The sequence below is a fragment of the Manis javanica genome, chromosome 2 (assembly GCF_040802235.1).
Source record: "Manis javanica isolate MJ-LG chromosome 2, MJ_LKY, whole genome shotgun sequence".
Lineage (NCBI taxonomy): Eukaryota > Metazoa > Chordata > Mammalia > Pholidota > Manidae > Manis > Manis javanica.
The window spans coordinates 179,596,262-179,618,378 of record NC_133157.1 but is presented as its reverse complement, the minus strand read 5'-3'; the positions used below and the strand labels follow the sequence as shown (position 1 = coordinate 179,618,378).

Sequence of the window (22,117 nt, the reverse complement as noted above, 5' to 3'; positions counted from 1 at the left end):
AAATTATACACCACATTTGCAATTTGTCAGAATTGTGACAAATAAATTTATATCTTACCTCGCCATATGTATTTAAGTTGCTTTTTAAATAGCCCGTAAGTGCAGCAACTTGGCATGCAAAATATGGGAGTGCCCAGTTTTCTCTTAAAGGAATGGAGTATTCAATTCTTGTTGTATCTAACCTAAAATAAACCACAGATGAACAGCAAAACAGCAAGACATTATATTTGTGTAACACTATAGTCTTCTAAGCACTTTCACACACATCTCATTGTTCTCCATAACAATCCTGTGGGATGTAGACAGGACCCCGTTGCTGATACAGCACCTCTGAGCAAAGTAAGAGTGCCTCACCCTATCCACCTTCCCTCCCACCCAGGAAGACTTAGTGCTGCAGTGGACTGCTGGGTGAACAGATGGGCCTCTGGGAGACTCTGAAGAAGGCAGCCCTGTTCTAGGCAGATGAGGCCTCATGCTCAGGTACAGCCTGATTCAAGTACACTGGATTTCAGCCCCACCCTCCCTTCCCTTAAGGAGATGGCTTCCCTTCTCTAGAGCACTGTCTGCATTACATAATTAGCAGGACTGACAGATCCAAAGCTCTTACCGCCCTTATTTAAGGAATATGAAGCTCAGATAAGTGATGTGACTAAGTCAAGTCAGACAGCTAACAGGTGGCACAATTTGGATTACTTTGCATATTTTCTGATATCTAGTTTAGTAATATTTTCAATCAGCAGGTTACCCAGAAATAACATTACAGTAGTCCTTCATGTTATATATCTAGAGACTTTTGAAAATTCCCAAATCACAAATACAAAATGGCTTTGTAGGCTTCTCCTAAGTTTCTCCTTAATCAATTTTCATTGAGAGCCTGTCGTCTCCTCTGCATATCCTCACACAAGTGGACTACCTTTCCAACATTAAATTTGGATCTCATACATTCAATGACTATTTTCCACACAAAAATAAAGGTGCTATTGCTTTAAAAATTTATGAAAATTGCTGCATAACTCTCCCTAAGTAATAGAGATGAATATGCTTACATATAATTTAGTTTAACTGAATTGTGGTATAGCCATACTATAGGATACTACTTAGCAATAAAAAGGAATGAGCTTTTGATACACCCAACACACATGAATCTCAAAATAATTATGCTGAGTGAAAAAAACCAGACCAAAAGTATATGCTTTAAGACTTCATGTATATAAAACTCTAGAAAACGCAAACTAATTTTTGTGACAGAAAGAGATTACAGGTTTCCTGTGGACAGTGAAGCAGTAGTAGAGGTGAGGCAAGAAGAGGCAACTTTTGGGGGTGACAGATGTTAATTATATTAATTATATTGATTTTGTTGGTTTCACAAGTGTGTCTAAATACCTAATTAAACTACACACTTTAAATTATAGTTTATTCTATCTCAATTTTACCTCAAGAAAACTGTTAAAAAGCATTAGAAGACTTGTCTTCTATGAATGCATATGTGATTGAATGTAGACAAGAAATAACAGCCTTATATATGAAGATCAAATGAAAAGCTGTAAAGAACTTGGCAGTGTGTCTAAAACTTAGTAACGTAAGTATTAGACCTTAGCTCTTTTACAATTCTGTACTGAGCTGCTTTTTACTTAATATATTATGAGCATCTTTCCATAATATCTATGTGCCAATAAACATATTTCAAGAATATTTAATGGTCATGGCATATCACTGTATAGATTCATCATTAACTAATTTCTATTGTTATATACCTACATTGTTTTCAACTTCACCTATTACAAATAGTTTTAAAAAACATGAACCAATGTTTTCGTATAGTAATTATTGGTCTCTCATTGTTTACTTTTAACTCTAATCCATTTGGAAATTATTTTCGTATGTGTGCAATAGCTATTTTTTTTCAGATTGGATTATTCCAACACCAGGTACTGAACATCATGTATTCTAAAGACCACCTATTTTCATAATATACTTTTCCTGAAACACTGCTGTGAAAGTTAACTTTCTAAAAGACAAACAAGAGATTCACATGACATAAAGCAGGAAGTGGGGAGGATAGAGAGGCTACTTTCATTTCAGGATTCCACCAACCTCTCCATCAGCCCAGAACTGAGCTGAGCCCAGCAGTCCATTTTCTTAATGTTCACTCACTACCCCTACAGGACTCAGATTAGTGCAGTGAAATCTTCAAAACTGCACTAGAAACACTGCCTGGAGAAGGTGTGAAGGTATCCTTCTCCCCTAGTCACTGCAGCACAAACTGTCTCTGCCCATTATTCTCCACACGCGGACAAACCTCCCCATTGAGACTTTCCTGAGCACTACTGCTACTCAGTCTGCCCGCCACATGCTTGGGTGGTCGTGAGAACCAGAGGCTAATAGTGGGATGTGACAAAATCAGATGAGATCCACTTTTCCCCCAGAGGCAGAGTCTAACAGCAGCACAAACCAACAGTTCAAAATAGTAACTGGTTGGATCAACTGGGGTTCACAGACCTGTAGATACACTCAGAGAGATCAGCGAGCTCCGAGTTTAATTTTGTGTTTTCATTTTAAACACATCACAAGCACAATCTGGATCACCTGGAAGACTATCTTGTAACTCCCCACCAAAAGATTCCAACACTTCCATATTTGTGTTCACGGTCTATTTGGCAACACAGTACTACTTGGCTTAGGCTAATCAGGGAAAAAAGGAGAGATGATCTTAATACTAAATGATGTACTGACAAATAAAAGCAAATGATGTGCTGATCACTGCAGTAAATAAAGATTTCACAGTAGACTGAATAGAGCAACATGAAGAGAACTGAGTCATTTCACAGTACCCAGCTGTGTAGGTTGTCATACTCAAAAAGAACCTGCTGGACTGGTACCACATTTATGCCAAGAGTAGAAATTTGGTTTCAGCAAAACACAAGTTTCACATTGAATGAAAATCTCTGTTAATATTTTACTGGTTTGTTATTTACTGAGTAAACTTGTTTTATAGTAGCATAAGTACTTTTAAGCATAAGGAGCTTTACCTAGTTTTATGTTTTATATTTAAGTAGCATAATAATTCAAAATTTTTAAGTCAACACATAGAATCCATGAGAATTTTTAAATATACATAACTGAAAATTGAGAAACACTGAGTTAAATAACATGTAAAATATTTTGGCATCTAAATGTATAATGTGTGAAAGTTGAAAAGCACTTATATAATATCAGTATAACTTCAAATGAATGCATATTACATTGCACTGATTGTTACAATTTACCTAACTATTCTCTGACATTTAGGTGTTTTTCTAATTTTCCATATTATTACAAATAATATTATAATAAATAAGTTCAAGTAGTGAACTCTTTCCTCTCTTTTTTGGATTACTTTCTTCAAATAAAATAGAATTCCTGGGAAATACTCTCACCTACAACTGAAAAAGCATACACCTCATGAGCATTCTGAGTCTACTGGTATCATCACAACAGAACCAGCACCATGTGTTACTATTATTTGCTGTTAACTGTACCTCTGGGACTTGTACATTTTCTTGCATCTTACCTCTTTACTATTAACAATCTATAGTTACTTTCTTTTTGGCCAAAAATCAGATTTAACATAGACTTTTAATCACATATATTTATTTGTCCTTCAAATATGAAGATATTTCATTGAAAGTGATACCTAGGCATATATTTGTAGATGAGATTAGTAGGGACCAACACCAATTTCTGTATTTTTCACTTGGGAGGCCTGAACTCAGGATAGCCCATTATGGTGATAAGTCTGTTCAAAGAGTCATTTGCCTCTGACATTTTCCCCCAATATTGTCTATACAGTGATGTTTCCTGAAATTTCTTTGAATTTTTTAGTATGCTTACATCCTTTGGTTTGAACAAACAGAAGCTATTTTATAATCCTGTTTTCCTCTTCTGGTGTTAAGGAACAAGTAACACAAAATACCATTAAGAACACTACTAATAACCATAATATAATGGAATGACTAATACCTTTTTTATATTTTTTCTAGGCAATCATATATTAACTCTAAAGGTGATGAATAAAAAAGACAGCATTCTTAGCATTTTCAAGTTCTTTCACGGCATTAAAATATATTTGGGAGTGTCAGATACATACCAATTAAAAAATGCAAAGTAAAACAACAAAAAAAAACCACTTGCCAAGATGTTTCAACTGCTAAAAGATACATTTTAGCAGAGTATGTCAGGTTAACCCTATTCCAGCTATGCTATGATACACTGTATCATTAAGGCAATTTAATTGTCATTTAAGTAAGGCAATTTCCTTACAATTCTCACTAAGATCTCTAAAATATTCCATTTGACAAGGAATCTTATTATCCTTTATTGCCATTATTTTTACATGGAAAAGTAAATTTGGCTTCCTCTTTGAGTTTCTGAAGAAGACAGGTCTAGGAATTAAATGAAATGTCTACTAAAAACTTATTGCATGTGGTAGCCAGTCTGAGATGATCTACAATAGTCCCTGCCTTCCAGTATTAATGTTCTGTGTAGTCACTTCCCACATTGCACTAGAATTAGTCTGGGTGACTAGTAGAATATGGCACAGTGACATCATATTATTTCTGACATTAGGTTATAAAAGATGCTGACTTCCACTACTGCACACTCACTCCACACTCTCTTGGATCATTAACTCTAAAGAAAGCCAACAACCAAGTTGTGAGCAGCCCTATGGAGAGGCTTGGGTGATGAGAAACTAAAGCCTTCCAGCCAGCAAGGAACTGAGGATTCTTGTGAACAGCCACATGAGTGAGCTTGGAAGTAGATGGTCCAGGCCGATTAAGCCTTCAGATGACTGTAGCCCCAACCAACTCTTGACTGCAACCTCGTAACAGGCCCTGAACCAGAACCACTCCAGATTCCTGACCCTCAGAAACTGCTGTTTTAAGCTGTTTAAACATTTGTTAGGCAATAATTAATACATCACATAATCAAGAAAGCAATCCTTTTAGAATATCTGTATTTTAAATAATGCTTGTTTTGTAATAAACAGTATTTCATTCTAAAAAGCAAGACTTGCTAGAGCTAGTCTATGAGTACTGAAATACTTTTGGTGAATGTGCTGTTAAATTTCTAACAATAAGTCCTAAAGGAAATTTAAAAAGTACTTAGCAACTTACAATATTCTTTAACAAGCACTTTCTGACATAACAAGAAATAATCTTATCCCCTGGCATCCACATCAGATTCTCTAATACGATCCTATATTAAAAAGAACCAAAGCTCCATAAAGAAATGGCTAATTCCAAATCTTTCACAGGGAATGTACAAGGTGAGCTTCACCTTGTTGAACCAGAAAACAAAAAAGCTTTCAAAGATTAATGAAGATGTGTCAAAAGAACTCAGGAGCCAGCCTGAAAGGACTTCTACTGACCAAACCTGTGACAAGCCGGAGGAATGACAAGGACAATGAGGGTAATGATTTAGTCCTACTGAATCAATGAAAGTCCTTAAATTGAGAACAATGTTTACAAAATACCAGGAAGGTTTTTTTCTTTTCTGTCACTGAGACAGCTACTAAAACCATCTTTTACTTAGAAATTGGTAATTTCAGTGAAATTAAGCATTTTCCCTGGCTTTCTAATAGCAATTTAAAGGTAACCAAAGAACCCTAGTTAGTAGAGAAAAATTCTACCTTTGAAGAATAAAGAATGTGCCTAATGAAAATAGAACAACTTTCTTTTATAAACCTTAATAAAGTTACTAATTTCAGCAAAGATTATCAACTGGAGTTATAACCCTTAAGTAAATGGTTAACAGTGAAAAGGACAGTCATTTGGTGCCCCCAAAACATCATATAGATTATTTTCTGGTCATACAGGAGAACACAACTATTCACTGGGAAGATCTGCCATCCCCCAAACCAGCAGAGAATCCCAGCTTCACCAGGGTTAGGCCAACTAAATTCTTTAACTTCTAATGTCATGGAACATGAAAACTCACCACCTATGATATATTCAAACCAGAATAATTTATATTGAACCCATCAGGCCTTTACATGTAACTTCCAGCTTATAAAAACACAGGAAATAGAGAGGAAAGCCAGATTACAGCACAAAGAAGCAGCAAGAGAACTCCAGAAGCTGGGACATTCTGTAGAACAAAGGTCTTGGTTCCTTCAGCATAAAAAAAGGATGTTATATTTGATTTCCCCTTTTGCACCAGCTGCAGAAAGCTCTCCACTTTTAAGGGCTCATATGATTAGATCAGGCCCACCAGGTAGTCTTCCTACATTAAGGTTAATGATGCCATTTAACACAACATAATCATAGGAAATATCACATTCACAGGTGGGGATTAGGGTATGGAATATTTAGAGAGAGGGGAGCATTTCTGGAACTGACTACCACAGCTATAAAAAAAATTGTAAAACTTAATAAAAAACACCTTTCTTACCTGTTAATGATGAACCACGCAACAGTAAGCATTCCTGCTAGCCACGTTCCACTCATAAGCCAACTTGTAACAAATAAAGCAGTAACATATATTCCTTGCAATCCAAAAACAATCCCAATGTAGAAATACACCGGCTCAATAATCTCCTAATTGGAAAAAGAGAGAGGAGACAACAGGATGACACTATATAATTTTAAGGATTCACAAATATGTGAAAAAATAAATATTAAAGTCAAAAGAAAAACACATACATTGCTACCAGTTGCTTGATATAAAACGCTGGCAATAAGTTCTGGATAGAGAGACATTTGCTGCACTGCGTTTATAGTCTTCAGAGACACAGTTTTGTTATTGTGTGTCAGTTCATAAACACCTAAAGACAGAAAAATTTCTCCAGATTATATATGCTTTTTTAATAGTAATTAAATGTGTCATTCATATGTCATTAAATATTTAAAATTATTATCAAGACACATCTCAAAATATACTCTGTGCCTCACATTCCCAATTTTTTTACTAAGTACAAGAAAGAGCAATACCTATGTTATGGACAAATCTCCACATTCAAGGGCTCCCACATAGAAGAACAATGTTTAATCTTAGAAAATATTGTTATTAAAAATACAAATGTGATTTTTTTACCTCTTTCAAATGAAGGTGCCTTTAACATATCTTTATAATAAGAATAATAAATGGCACTGTCACCCTGAAATGTGATTTCCCGTTCAAGCTCCTAGAAGAAAATGAGATGATTATTAAAATACCAGTATCCTAAATTTCAACTGCAATCTTCTTTCTCTCTTTTCATCTTCTAAACTAGTGCCTTTATTTATCCTTCTATTCAAAGACATTTGAATTTCCTTTAACTAGTGGCCACATTAATCAGGTTACACTTTTCAATCATCTGGCAATCACTTCAATGAAACAACTAAGATTTAAAATAGATTGTAACTCACAACTCATTTATCTATTATATATATAAGGAAAATCTAGAAGGAAAACCAAAAGAAATGCCCTAAGGCAGGTAATAAAAAAATAATACCTATTATGTATAAGGAAAATCTGGAAGGAAAATTTAAAAAATAGGCCCTAAGGACAGCAAGAATAGTAAGGCAGGTAATAAAAAATGATGGTGGAGGTGTTAGAAGTCCACAATGAAAAGATAAGTTTGAGAAGAAAGTAGTATTTCCTATTGCTTTTCATTTCACTATGTATCCAGAACAACAAGTCCTTAAGTATACTTTTCAAGAGCAGCAGTTATCTGAAAATCCATCAACATTATCCACCACATCAACAAAAAGGACAAAAACCACATGATCATCTCCATAGATGCTGAAAAAGCATTTGACAAAAATTCAACATCTATTCATGATAAAAACTCTCAAAAAAATGGGTATAGAGGGCAAGTACCTCAACATAATAACGGCCACATATGATAAACCCACAGCCAACATCATACTGAACAGCGAGAACCTGAAAGCTTTTCCTCTGAGATCAGGAACAAGAGAGGGATGCCCACTCTCCCCACTGTTATTTAACATAGTACTGGAGGTCCTAGCCACAGCAATTAGACAAAACAAAGAAATACAAGGAATCCAGATTGGTAAAGAAGAAGTCAAATTGTCACTATTTGCAGATGACATGATATTGTACATAAAAAACCCTAAAGACTCCACTCCAAAACTACTAGAACTGATATCAGAATACAGTAGAGTTGCAGGATACAAAATTAACACACAGAAATCTGTGGCTTCTCTATACACTAACAATGAGCCAATAGAAAGAGAAATCACGAAAACAATTACATTCACAATAGCATCAAAAAGAATAAAATACCTAGGAATAAACCTAATCAAAGAAGTGAAAGACCTATACCCTGAAAACTATAAGACACTCTTAAGAGAAATTAAAGAGGTCACTAACAAATGGAAACTCGTCCCATGCTCCTGGCTAGGAAGAATTAATATTGTCAAAATGGCCATTCTGCCCAAAACAATATACAGATTCAATGCAATCCCTATCAAATTACCAACAACATTCTTCAATGAACTGGAACAAATAGTTCAAAAATTCATATGGAAACACCAAAGAACCTGAATAGTCAAAGCAATCCTGAGAAAGAAGAATAAAGCGGGGGGGATCTCAGTCCCCACCTTCAAGCTCCACTACAAAGCCACAGTAAGCAAGACAATTTGGTACTGGCACAAGAACAGAGCCACAGACCAGTGGAACAGATTAGAGACTCCAGACATTAACCCAAACATATATGGTCAATTAATATTCGATAAAGGAGCCATGGACATACAATGGGGAAATGACAGTCTCTTCAACAGATGGTGCTGGCAAAACTGGACAACTACATGTAAGAGAATGAAACTGGATCACTGTCTAACCCCATACACAAAAGTAAATTCGAAATGGATCAAAGACTTGAACATAAGTCATGAAACCATAAAACTCTTAGAAAAAAACATAGGCAAAAATCTCTTAGACATAAACACGAGTGACCTCTTCTTGAACATAACTCCCCGGGCAAGGGAAATAAAAGCAAAAATGAACAAGTGGGACCATATCAAGCTGAAAAGCTTCTGTACAGCAAAGGACACCATCAATAGAACAAAAAGGTACCCTACAGTATGGGAGAATATATTCATAAATGACAGATCTGATAAAGGCTTGACATCCAAAATATATAAGGAGCTCACACACCTCAACAAACAAAAAGCAAATAATCCAATTAAAAAATGGGCAGAGGAGCTGAATAGACAGTTCTCCAAAGAAGAAATTTAGATGGCCAACAGACACATGAAAAGATGCTCCACATTGCTTGTCATCAGAGAAATGCAAATTAAAACCACAATGAGATATCACCTCACACCAGTAAGGATGGCTACCATCCAAAAGACAAACAACAACAAATGCTGGCGAGGTTGTGGAGAAAGGGAAACCCTCCTACACTGCTGGTGGGAATGTAAATTAGTTCAACCATTGTGGAAAGCAGTATGGAGGTTCCTCAAAATAGACACACCATTTGACCTAGGAATTCCACTTCTAGGAATTTACCCTAAGAATGCAGCAGCCCAGTTTGAAAAAGACAGATGCATCCCCTATGTTTAGCACAGCACTATTTACAATAGCCAAGAAATGGAAGCAACCTAAATGTCCATCAGTAGATGAATGGATAAAGAAGATGTGGTACATATACACAATGGAATATTATTCAGCCATAAGAAGAAAACAAATCCTACCATTTGCAACAACATGGATGGAGCTAGAGGGTATTATGCTCAGTGAAATAAGCCAGGCAGAGAAAGACAAGTACCAAATGATTTCACTCATATGTGGAGTATAAGAACAAAGAAAAACTGAAGGAACAAAACAGCAGCAGACTCACAGAACCCAAGAATGGACTAACAGTTACCAAAGGGAAAGGGACTGGGGATGAGGGTGGGAAGGGAGGGATAAGGGTGGGGAAAAAGAAAGGGGACATTACGATTAGCATGTATAGTGTTGTGAGGAGGTACGGGGAGGGCTGTACAGCACAGAGAAGACAGGTGGTGATTATACAGCATCTTGCTACACTGATGGATAGTGACTGTCGTAGGGTGTGGGGGGAGACTTGGTGAGGGGGGGAGCCTGGTAAACATAGTGTTCTTCATGTAATTGTAGATTAATGATACCAAAAATAAAAATAAAAATAAAAATAAAAGTAAAAATAAAAATAAAAAAGAACAGCAGTTATCTAATCAGTGCTTTGAAATCAACTTTCAGAAAAAAAAGCAAATCTTAAAATTCCTAAAATTAGGCTTATATGGAAACTTGTACTTTTCATGATGAATAAAGCTTTCATAAATCTACAATCTTTTAAAATGAAAGTTTTATTTTCATGCATAATATTTATTAATACCAAAACAAAAGATATGAGAAGTTTCCCCAAGTTTGATTAACTGAACTTCCTAAGATATAAATGGGAATTATCTAAAAAAAATTCTATAGTTAAATTGTGTAAAAAGCTGGATTAAAGATAAATAGGTTTCTTTATTGTAGGACTTTTTAGAGTTTCAATGTCCATTATGTACTGTGAATCTCCAAGAGGAAGTCTTTTCAAGATCTATTTGACCAGTGAACATGTTTTATCTCATTTAGAAATTACTAATCTAAATAAATTTCCTTAAGATGGTTTTTTATAAATGGAAACAGATTTGTTTCTAAGATTTCAAAGATGTAAATTCTTAATCAGTGGTTCTCAAATTTAATATGCATATGAGACTACTAGAGATCTTACTAAAAATTTCTGATTAGATTCTGATTCTCAAGTGGGGCCTGAGAATCTATAATTCTATAAAAGCTCCCAGGTGATGCCAGTGCTCCTGGCTTATACAAAATGCTTTGAAAAACAAGGTTCTTGATGGATGCCTTCTGTATTTTCAAGCTGTTGGTTGTTCTCAATTCTGCCTACACAACAGAAATGCCTGGAAATATTTTGTGGATTACTTATACCAGACACTGCTCCTGCCCCCGCCTAAGAATCTGAAAGGGAGATTATTTTTTGAAAGCTCCCCAGATGATTCTATTGTACATCCAGTGTTGAGAACTACTAATGGTTAATCTGTATAATATTTTCAAGGAAAATGGGTGTCTACAATAATCCTTTTTTCAAAACAGTACAGGTAATTATTCAGTTAAATGTTTTGGTGGTCTTAGGTAAATCAATGACTTAAAAACATTCAGTCAGTTTGACTACTTGCTCAAAAAACAGTCTGGGCTGAAAAAGAAAATCCTTTAGTCAAGTGGTGACACTGTGAACTTTGCCAACGAGTATCACAAATAAATCTGATTATGAAGGTAGGTCTAAAAATAAACTTTTTAAAGGCTAAATTATGAATTATGAATGTAACTTTAGTAACTAAAGAGTCTGTGGAATACACATGATTTAAAACCAAACACTAAATAAACATCCTAATATGAGGCAACATCTTAATACTGTTATACCTGTTAATCATTTTCAACTGCCCCAAAACATTCTAATCATGTAATCTAAAATGTAAGTATTTTAATGCTGAAACTTTCAGTGATTGTTCCTGAAATGCAAACTACCAAAACTACTAAAAAGTTAGGTGACTAACTTCTGTAACAGTTCACTGTCTTCAAAAGTCCTCCTAGTAAATTACATGAAAGTAATAGGGAAGGAGAGCACCCTCAGAGCCTCTATTCTAGGACCTTGAAATGCATTCTATTGAATTTTTTAAGGTTGATACTGTGACTGTTCTCAAAACAGCTTCTACACAACTTATAATGACTGTAAATAAAAAATCACTTGTCATATTCATTATACATTTATTTTGGCTCCCTGGAAAACACATTACTTAATATTAAATACTAAAACTTTCATATGCTCAAAATTCTTTCTTCTTACCTGCCTGTTGGAAAACCAGAATTTCCGTTCATGGTATGCTGATAAATAGAGAGCATACATCATACCACTAGTAACTGCTGCAAGACAGCCAATGAAAATCTTTGCAAAGCGCTGAAATAATACATCTGAAAAAGCATATTAAAAGTAATCAGATGTAGATGGTATTTATATTTATGTACTTCTATTTTAAAAAGTAATCAAAAGGTAGTGTATACCCTTGATGTGATATAAATGGCATTCTAACTCTGTGGTCTTTGTCCCCAAAACCCATGCCACCCCTGGCCCCCAATCTAACCATGAGAAAAACAGAAGACAAATTCCAACAGAGGGGCATCCTACAATATTCTTAACCAGTACTCCTCAAAACTGTCAACGCCATCAAAAACAAGGAAATCCTGAGAAACTGCCACAGAAAAGAGCAGTCTAAGGAGACATGACAACTAAATACAATGTTCCTGGAACAGAAAAAGGACATTAGATAAAAACTAAGGAAATCTGATTAAAGTATTGACCTTAGTTAAAAGTAATATATCAATATTGGTTCGTTAATTGTAACAAATGTATCATACTAATATAAAACGGTAATAGGGAAAACTCTTTGAGAGTGGCCTCTACCATGGGAACACTGTACTATCTGTTCAATTCTTCTATAAATCAGAAGACTTAAAAAATTAAAGTCTATTAATTTAAAAAAGGAATAAAGGGAATGTGTTATCACATATCTAAAGGAAAAATACAGGTTCAGAGTTACTATTGGTATTTTTTCCTTATTAATTTTTTTCTTTATTGAGGAATAACTTACATACTATAAACTACAGCCATTTAAAGTGTACAATTCAATGACTTTAAAACATCATGTAAAACTGTTATATGCATGTAATTACTTCTTAATGAAATAACATAAGACACATTTGGATTTTCTACACACAAGATGATTCCTGCTACAGCTATTAAATATAATAAGCACAAGTCTAAGGGCCCAAAGCCCAATGTTCTGTTAGTGAATGACTGACAAGTTTGTAAATCAACTACTTCCAAAACATTATTTAATGAATATTAGTTTGCATAGCATACTAGAGACATTAAATACTTGGCACTAAATTAATGAGAATTATATTCAAAGTACATGAAAAACACTACCCAATACATCAAATATTAGTATCAGTATGCTATGTTTAAAATTACTGTTTTCAGTAGCACGTATAAAGCATTTTACCTGACACATAGTAAGAGCTCAGTAAATACTAGCTGTTAATATCAGGCTATAGAAGCATACCTGCATAAATATATAAGATAGATAATTAAAACAACACTGACATAATGTGAACTACAAAAAATTTATAAGAAAACTGATCCACGGCAGCAGTTTGGCAGAAGTATTCCAAAGTTTCTGAACATGTATCTTTTCCTGTTTATTTTTTTATTAACTTTTAGACAATGGCAAATTAATCCTAACTATAAGAAATATAATAAACCCAATCCTATATATAAATGCCTTACCTTAATACTAAATAAAGTTTTTGTAGAGACTCAAAGATGAAATCACACTATCAGTATTTTTTGGTATTTTTAAATGTGTATATTTGAGATAAAGAGCTCTGGGCCCTGGAAATTACTACCTTAAAAAATTATAATTTTAATTAGAAAACTGAAAAACAAAGTATCTGACTTCCAAGTAGGTTATGTTAGTCATAAACCCATCTAATCAAACAACTGTGTGCTCCTGTCTCTTCATTTGTAAAATGCTGATCATGCACAAAAAAAGAAAAACATATATACTATATGTGAATATCAATAATACAGAGCACAGCTAAGTAATATTTAAAGCATAGAAAAAGCTAATGACATGTTAAGAAATGTAGAATTCAATTTCACAGAAAGTAAAAAAAAAAGAGAAAAAAGAAAAGTGCTAAGTGCATTAAAAAAAATAAGCCATACTTGCTGAAATTTTGATAGTTATATCTACCAGAATTACACATACATTTTATTTTTACTACATTTTTTCCTATTATTATCCACATTTATACCCTGAAAATATATTTTTGTGTCAAGGGAAAAATACTATTTTACAGGAATCTCCAGAATATTTAATTATCTTTCTTCTACTGTATTTTCTAAAATGTTTTAAATGACACCCTATTAGCCAGCTTTCCTGTGATAAAAAAGTGACCCAAACTATCAGTGGCTTACAAAACAAAGGTTTATTTCTCACTCAGGTTTACTGTGGGTTTCAGGGCAGTGGTGACTCTCCACCCAATTCCAGACTTCAGCTCAGCTGTGGCCCTTCTCCTTGTACATGAGGTCAGTCCCTGTTTGGGACATGCTGTTTGCGACATGCTGTTTGCATGTCAGAGGAAAAGAGCAGAGGAACAGGCAGTAAGAAGCACAAAATGCCTCTTACAGCCTCTGGTCAGAAGTAGGCTGCCTCCACTCACATTCCACTGGCACAGCTAAGTCACACAGATAAGCCTGACAATGGGGTAGGGGAGTATCCTTTGCTTCAGAAAGTCACTCCAAATTACAGGGCAATGGCAAGGAATGTATAATCCACTTCTGGGAAGGGAGCGAACATGTGGGAACAATTAAAGGGTCCATGAGGGTCTGCCCCATTTGTCACAAATGCTGACTTCCTGGCCAAAGGCAAAATATACTCATTCCTTCTCAAAAAAAGACACCCTAAGAGCTGCTTACTCATCTTGCTTCCTGCATGTAGAAAGTTAGGGACTCATACATCATTTTAAGACCTGAATAGTTCTGTCCTTTTTAATTGAGGCTAGCAGCTCTTTTGACAGTACATGTCTCTCAAAAGCTTAGCCAGCAATTCTCCTAGAAACAAAAAACAGATGTCCACAAAAAGATTTGTGCAAGTATGTTCAGAGCAGCCTTATTCATAGCTAAAAACTGAGAAGTACTCCAATGTCCAACAAGAAGGGAAGGGATGAAAATTACAGCAACATGAATGAAACTCAAAATGATTATATTTTTAAAGGATGACATACTGAGCTTAGTGAAAGAATCCAGACACAAAGCATACAAGTTGTATGATTCCATTTATATGAAATTCCAGAACATGCAAAGCTAATTAATCAATATTGATAAGTATCAGAAGAGTGGTTGTTTTGGGCAGGTACAGGGAAAACCTACTAGAAAGGCATACAAAGGAACTTTCTGGGATAATGGACATGTTCTGTATCTTTTTTTCAGCTGTATTCAAGTGTCAAAACTAATTTGATTTAACACCTAAGATTCTATGCATTTATTGTATGCTAATCATAACTTAATTTAAAAAATTAAATCATTCCTTTTTGCACTCGGAAATAGTTGTGATTATTCACACAAGAAAACAATTTCGTTGGCTTTTTACCTACTGACTCCAGTCAGCTCCATGTTCCAGTAACTATACTGAAGTTTCCCCTTACCCAAAGGAGGTATGTTTCAAGATCTCCAGAGGATGCCTGAAACCATGGATAGTACCAAAACCTATATATACTGTTTTTTCCTATACACACCTATCTATGATAATGTTTAATTTATAAATTAGGCACAGTAAGAGATTAACAATAACTAATAATAAAAGACCAATTATAACAATATACTGTAATAGAAGGTAAATATGGTCTCTTTCTCTCTCAAGATACCTTATTGTACTGTACTCACCCTTCTTGTGATGATGTGAGATGATAAAATGCCTACGTGATGAGATGAAGTGAGGTGAATGACATACATAGGCATTGTGATGTAGTGTTAGGCTACTACTGACCTGACAGTATGTCAGGATGATCATCTGCTTCTGGACTGCAGTTGACTATGGAGAACTAAAATCACAGAAAGCGAAATAGCAAATAAGGGGGGGCCACTGTACCCACAATTTTTTCTAGATATGCCTCTCTCAAAGGTTTAACTACATGTTTTTGGAGCTTATTAGACTTTGGTGGGGCCACACTCTTAATTATTTTTCCCTGAGTGCTTTGTCCCACTGAAAGGATTTACATAGGAACTACCTTAACCCATTCATCCATTTTAACAAACTATGTAACAGTAATGCTCTTGATTTGGTCATTGCCCTGAGAATTCATCTTAATCAGCATTTGTTACTCAAAGTATTTCTCAGTTTTATTCTTTACTGGTTGAGGAGGACAAGTAACTCTAACTTCAACACTATAAATTCCAGAAATTATGGATTCTCTATTTTCTTCCTCATTCCCACTTGCAAAAGGCCAATACTATTCTAAATTAATCTCTTTCCTGTAATCAAATGCAGCTGATAACCACAGCACTCTAGTTACATTCTGTTTTGCCATCTTGTGTCCTAAATTAATAAAAGATTAGTATTAAAATTGCAACTACTCACAGGGTATAGTTTTACAAAATGCTTTGTCATTGCATAATATGGATTCTTTTTTTTCCCTAGCTTCCAAACACTTTTCTTGTTGCTAGCTCCTGAATTAAATCTGCAGATGACCCACTGTCAGTATCTTATTTGGACAAAAATATATAAATGGGCCCTCAATACTCAAAACAATTTGAGAAAGCTATTGAGCCCCTAAGGATGGCATATTCTCCAAAGCCATCTTCAGATATGGTTCAGGAAGATAATGGAAAAGAAAGGACCTCCAGATGGTGGAGCCAAGAGCCACAGAAAACAATGAAGTTGGCAGCTACTCCCAAGGAAAACAACTGGGAAATCAAGAAACACTCTCTACCTGAGTAAGGAGACCTCATATTTACCTAGTAAGATTTCAGAACTGCTAAGGACCAGTGGCTGTTGTGTGTCTCTTACTCTTCCTCTTTTTGGGACCCTTTGGTTACCCTGTTCCTATCCAACAATGTACAATGGGAGAGGAAGCATGTGCAGGAAATAGTTAACACAGCAGGTCTACAACTGCTTTGCTGAAAAAGGTCTGTTTGAAAGGTAGGCTTTGTACTAGCATCTGGGAACTTGGACTTCAGGAGGGTTCCCACCATTCTCTAACTGATGAGTGGTTTACTGTGCTCACTATTTGTACAAAAATGTAGTTCATACTGACCACTTTACTTCTGGGAGTCTAGAGTCTGGGTATACAGTAGGCAGACAGGACATGACTAGCTGCCAATAAAAACCCTGAGCAGTCACTAATGAGCTTCTCTGGTAGAAAACAATTTACAAATGTCACAACTTGCTGCTGAAGAAATTAAGCACATCCTAAGTGACTCCACTGGGAGAGGAATCGTGGAAGCCTGTGACTAGTTTCTTATGGATTTCAGCTAACTGGCCTTTTTCTTTTGCTGATTTTGTTTTGAACTTTTCATTGCAATAAATCATAGCTGTGAATTCAATTACATTCTGAGACTGTGAGTCTTTCTAGCTAATCACTATCGGGATGATTTTGGAGATCCTGGATACAGAGCAGATAACCTGTCTTTTAAATTCACATGTCTCTGAATCAGAATAAATTAAATCTGGCTTTGCTATAGATAAGATGACGTTGCTATAGATAAGCTTCAAGGCTGATGGCATGACTGAATAAGACTGAGTATCTTCCTTGGAGTTGGAAAGGTAGTGAATGTATTTTGTCTGAGGGTGAGACATAAGTGCTCATGACCAAAAGGACAAAATGTGGTGGCCTGTTACTTTTATTCCAAGTATTTTATCCTTTCCTACAAAAAGATTATTCATCCCTGCCCCCTCTCATGTAACTTGCAATGCTTCTCTAGTCAGAGTATACTCCCCCATCTCATTTTCTGGGATGATTATATGATTTGTTTAGGCCAAAAGAATGTGACAGGTGAGTGTGCCAGTTCAGCAGAAACTTTAAGAGGTACTGCATGACTCTAACTGCTCTCCTGCTGTTTTCTTCTGACACAAAAAAAAAACATGTACCAAATTGGGACTGTTCCTTCATGACACACGAACCTACACCAGCCAACCTGCTGGCATTACCAGAAATAAATGTTTGTTGTAAGCCAGTGAGATTTAGGAGTTGTACAGAAAAACCTAATGAAAGTTGAGTGGTATCACTACATACTTGATCTTTGAAATATTAATGTAAAATATACGACATTGCATAACTATTTTTGTAGTAGTACAAAAATTATAAATTTACCAAACTTACATTTTGGAGGTCTTTCAGGAACTGGAGTGTCATTGATTTTTTCTTCTTTGGCAGAGTCCTTATTTTCTGAAGACTTTAGCTTTTTCCTTTGGCGCAGTTCTACAGTTGGTCCTTAAAATATTTGAGAAGTAATTGCAATGTATGCATCAAACTGTTCTAATATGTATCCCAAACTGATTAACTTTTATTATACTGAGGCAAGAATCACACAGAAACCTATCAGCACAAAATATAACTTTTTCCACAATTATTTTAGCACTCCCCTGAACACTGTTTTTCATACAAACAAAAAGCTAATACAGTTCCCACCTCTCACCTGGGCTTTCAGAGTCCTATTGATAAACCAGTGAGTATTTCTCCTGAGATAATATTATTTTCAAAATATCCCCAAATAAGTAAACTCTTCCAGAATGACTGAGGAACAAGGTGTTATTTAGTAAATTAGCTTATTTTTCTAGTTATCTGAAAGTATCACACAAATCATTCATGGATTTAGAATTTGTTTAATTAAAATATAATAAAATATATTGGTCATAAAACTGCTTCATTTTTTTAGTACTTCTGACTATTCTGCAGAATTTCACAATTCTGTGGTATTATCATTGTATAGTCTTATAGATTTAAGTATTAGAAATAGGCTGAATCTATAAATATCCCTATCTGTGGGAAGCTCTCAGAAAATTTCCCAGTTTTAAACTGCCTTTTCAGTGTTAATAAAAATGTAACGCAGAAGATATCTTCAAACCTAAAAACCAAATTCCAAATTACACAAGAATTTGCTATATTCAATTTAACTACTTTTCCTTCCTAGAATTATCCTTTGGGATAGACTATGACAGTCCTGTAGATAGTGTCTTGTCAAGTTTATAAGGTGGTAAGAGAATTTATTTACTTTATAGGAGCAGAGGAGAGTGTTTTCTTTTTTCTTAGTAATGACTTTAGGCTATGAAATGTGAGCCTAAAAAGAGAAGTCAAAATACGAGAAATGAAATCAGCTGCTGTTCCTGTTAATCAGATGGAGGGTTTTCTGGCTTTACTGTGGAAAATGAATAAACTACATTTTTAAGCAGCTTCAAAGCAGATTCATTTGCCAAAACATCTTTAAACACTGGCAAAGTGAGAAAAAATATTGTATATTTAGTATATCAGTCTGACTAGTCTAATTTGTAACCACTTCTATACTATCATTTATTTTGTAGTTGTCTTAAGTACTAGAGACAGTGAATAGATGAGAAAATGACATTATTATTAATAAATTTTTATTTTTGCATACAAATCTGGATCAATTAATAAATATTATATTCCTTCTTCATGTGCCCTTTTAAGTTCCTCCTCTTAAAGCAAAAGTTAGAAGGGGTCAACAAGAATGAAGATTTATGTAAAGCCAAATAAAGTCTTTAAATAAAAGTTATTCTTTTTAATTTTACTAAAAAAGAATGCAAGGAAAAAATATAACCCTAAGAAGTTTACTTAGTAGTTACACTTGCATGATTAAACACATTAAGAGCATTGCATTTTTAAAAAATTTAACGAGATAATTTCAGAAAGCAAGTTAACAAATCTATTGAGGCAGTTAACAAATATATGTGGCCAATGGGCTAGGTTTAAGTCTTTTATATTAGCAGCTAAAAGCACACATATAAGATAAAGATAAACTGGTAAGGGGACACTCACATAAAAAGTGTTCCTTACAAAAAGCTACCATTTTCATTTGTAAAAAATTTCTTTATAAAATAAATCACTTCACAGAGATTTTAAAGTGTTTTCTTCATACATATAAATGGATTTTAGTTATAAAAGTAAAATTCATACAAAAATTCTCAAATCATTCATGAATTAATCTTACAAGAATGATCAAGAACTCTATACACATAAATAATCTATAAAGGATTTATAACACTGTATTTTCTTGATTATAAGATACATTTTAAGATACTAAACATTTTTTCAAGGGGAAGAAAACACTTTCATTAAATGCATGCACTGATTTCAAGACACATTGATTTCAGGAGAATTAAACTGTGGGAGCAAGAAGTGCAACATGGGAAATACAGTATTTGTTTTATCAATCTCTTCAACCTTGTCCCTAAAACTAATTGTTTGCCTGTTACCAAGAAACCAAACTGACTGGATGCAAATTTCACTTCATTTCCTTTATACTGATCTTACAGTTTCATAATTGAAAGACAAAGCCAGGAATCTCTAGGTGGAAAAGCAGCAAAGCAATGAACCAAGTAGATTAATTCTAACAAGAAAGCTCTCGGATATAATTCAGGTTTCCTTTTCCCTACTTTTAGCATTGTAAAGAAAAAGTCAAACTAAATGAAAATGATAATATAGCCACAAAAATTACCTGCTATTTCAGTCTCTGGTTCAGTGATCTTCACATGAGATACTATGGATAAAAACAGGCTTCAAATTACCCCCATAGATTTGCAGTTAGTCAGAAAAGAAAAAATATCAAGAAACGTTTTAAAACATTGCAAACAAAGATAAACCTAGGCAACAAATGGAATTACCTTCTTCCTTCCAACTACAAATAGCTTTGGCACTGAAGCTCTTTTTAGGTAGTGCCTTAAATTTTTAGATCAGTTTTAACACTCTGAAAACTCAAGAAAGAGGTGGCAAATATGAAGCCAGTGTGAGCACAGGGGCAGGGCAGCAGGACAAGGGGCAGCAAACAATTTTTTAAAAATCACTTTCAGTTTTCAAACAACTGAATTCTTGAAACTACCTCCTTGCACTCTTGGTTCGATAAGGTTTACCTCTAAATTAGATCACATTCACAAGTCCACTCACTAAGGTAAAAAAGTTGTTTCCCACCAGAATGCAAAATCTAACTGCTCAGTCAAGTGACACTATCAAAATATACCTGTTTCTGAAACTAGCATGGATATCATGAAGTTACTATAACATGAGTGTTTCTGTAATATCTATCACATGCTGATAAGTTCCTCTCACCTTCCCATTTTTCTCTCATGCCTATCATTTTCTTTGAATAAATATTGTTGAGTTAATTTTCTTGGCATCGGCCCTATGGGGGCATAGCCATCTTTCTGCAGCCCACCCACTTTCACCCTCAAAGCTCTCCTCCCTTCTTAACCTTCCCCGCAAACCTCTCACATCGTTAGACCTTTGCATCTCTCCGTAACCTGCAAGTGAACTTGGCCTTCTTCAGTTACTGCTTGTTCATCCCCTCCCAATTCACCTTTCCATGTGTGTTCCCAAATCCCTGCCTCCTTTCATGCCCTTGGCGGGCGGCTCCTCACCCGGTGACTTTGTACTTGTCAATACCCACAGACCTCTGCAGAGCACATTCAGAATGAGGGGCATTTCGTTAAGCAACCCTCACTTTCAAAGATGCACTCAGTACTTAAGCCTACATCTTCTGAACCAAACTATGCCCCTCACCCCATTATCTGCTCAAATCCTCCCTCTCAACCACCCCCCCACACACAGCTTCTTCTCTTCCTACCCGATTCCCAACTTTAGGCTCCACCTCTCTTCCCACTTCGGCGGGTAGAACTTTGGGCCATTCACTCTGCTCCTCCTGAATTTCTCCGCAAACCTCCGCCCGCCGCCGCCGCCCCGCACTTTCCCGCCCTCCCCGCGCGGCCCCGGCCGCCCGCCGCCCGCTGCCCAGGCCTCTGGGCCCCTCGTGCCCCCGCCGCTCTCTCCCGGGACCTCGGGCGGCAGCTGGCGCGTTGGACCCCGGCCCGTCACCTTCTTCCTCCGCCATGGTCTCCACGGGAACCGGGGCGCCCCTCCGGCTCCCGTGCGGGCCCGGAGCCTCCCGTCCTCGGCGTCGCCGAGCCCCTCGGCTGCCCCAGGGCCGCTCCCGACCGTCGCGCCCCCACTTCCTGACCCGCCCCCCTCCGGTGTCGCCGTCAACTGCGTCCTCCCGGGCGGCCCGGGAACCGGAGAGCCGGGAGCGGAGGGCGGCCGGAGCGTTCCGCCGGCGCGCCTGGGCGGGCCTTGGCAGGAAGGCGACCCGACGCCGGTGACGCCGCCCAAGGCCGCCGGTCCGCGCGCGCTCAGCTCCGCGAAGGCGAATCGGAGGGTCCGGGTGCTGCTCCCCGACTCGCCTGGCCCGTGCAAACCGTGGGAGTCCGAGCGTGCCTTCTGCGACTTTCGTGATTAGATGCAGAAGGGCACAGAATAGCATCAGCTACTTTTTAGA

The 22,117-nt window shown here is 36.2% G+C and overlaps 1 protein-coding gene across 7 annotated transcripts in view; it reads right to left on the bottom strand.

The window, feature by feature from the left end:
* The window catches only part of DPY19L4 (dpy-19 like 4), an 83,552-nt gene extending 61,435 nt beyond the window's left edge, over positions 1-22,117 (bottom strand). For 4 of the 7 annotated variants that reach the window (XM_036995518.2, XM_073229847.1, XM_073229849.1 and 1 more), the window contains exons 1-8: positions 21,661-22,117; positions 20,291-20,332; positions 17,938-18,048; positions 11,846-11,970; positions 7,072-7,162; positions 6,681-6,802; positions 6,430-6,575; positions 59-182 (exon numbers count right to left, since the gene is read on the bottom strand). In XM_036995518.2, the coding sequence (XP_036851413.2) occupies positions 59-182; positions 6,430-6,575; positions 6,681-6,802; positions 7,072-7,162; positions 11,846-11,970; positions 17,938-18,048; positions 20,291-20,332; positions 21,661-22,102 (1,203 nt within the window). In that variant the 5' untranslated portion in view covers positions 22,103-22,117. Of the gene's footprint in view, positions 1-58; positions 183-6,429; positions 6,576-6,680; positions 6,803-7,071; positions 7,163-11,845; positions 11,971-15,502; positions 15,661-17,937; positions 18,049-20,290; positions 20,333-21,660 lie in introns of those variants that run through there. The other 3 variants (XM_036995519.2, XM_073229851.1, XM_073229848.1) reach the window with 3 other exon arrangements.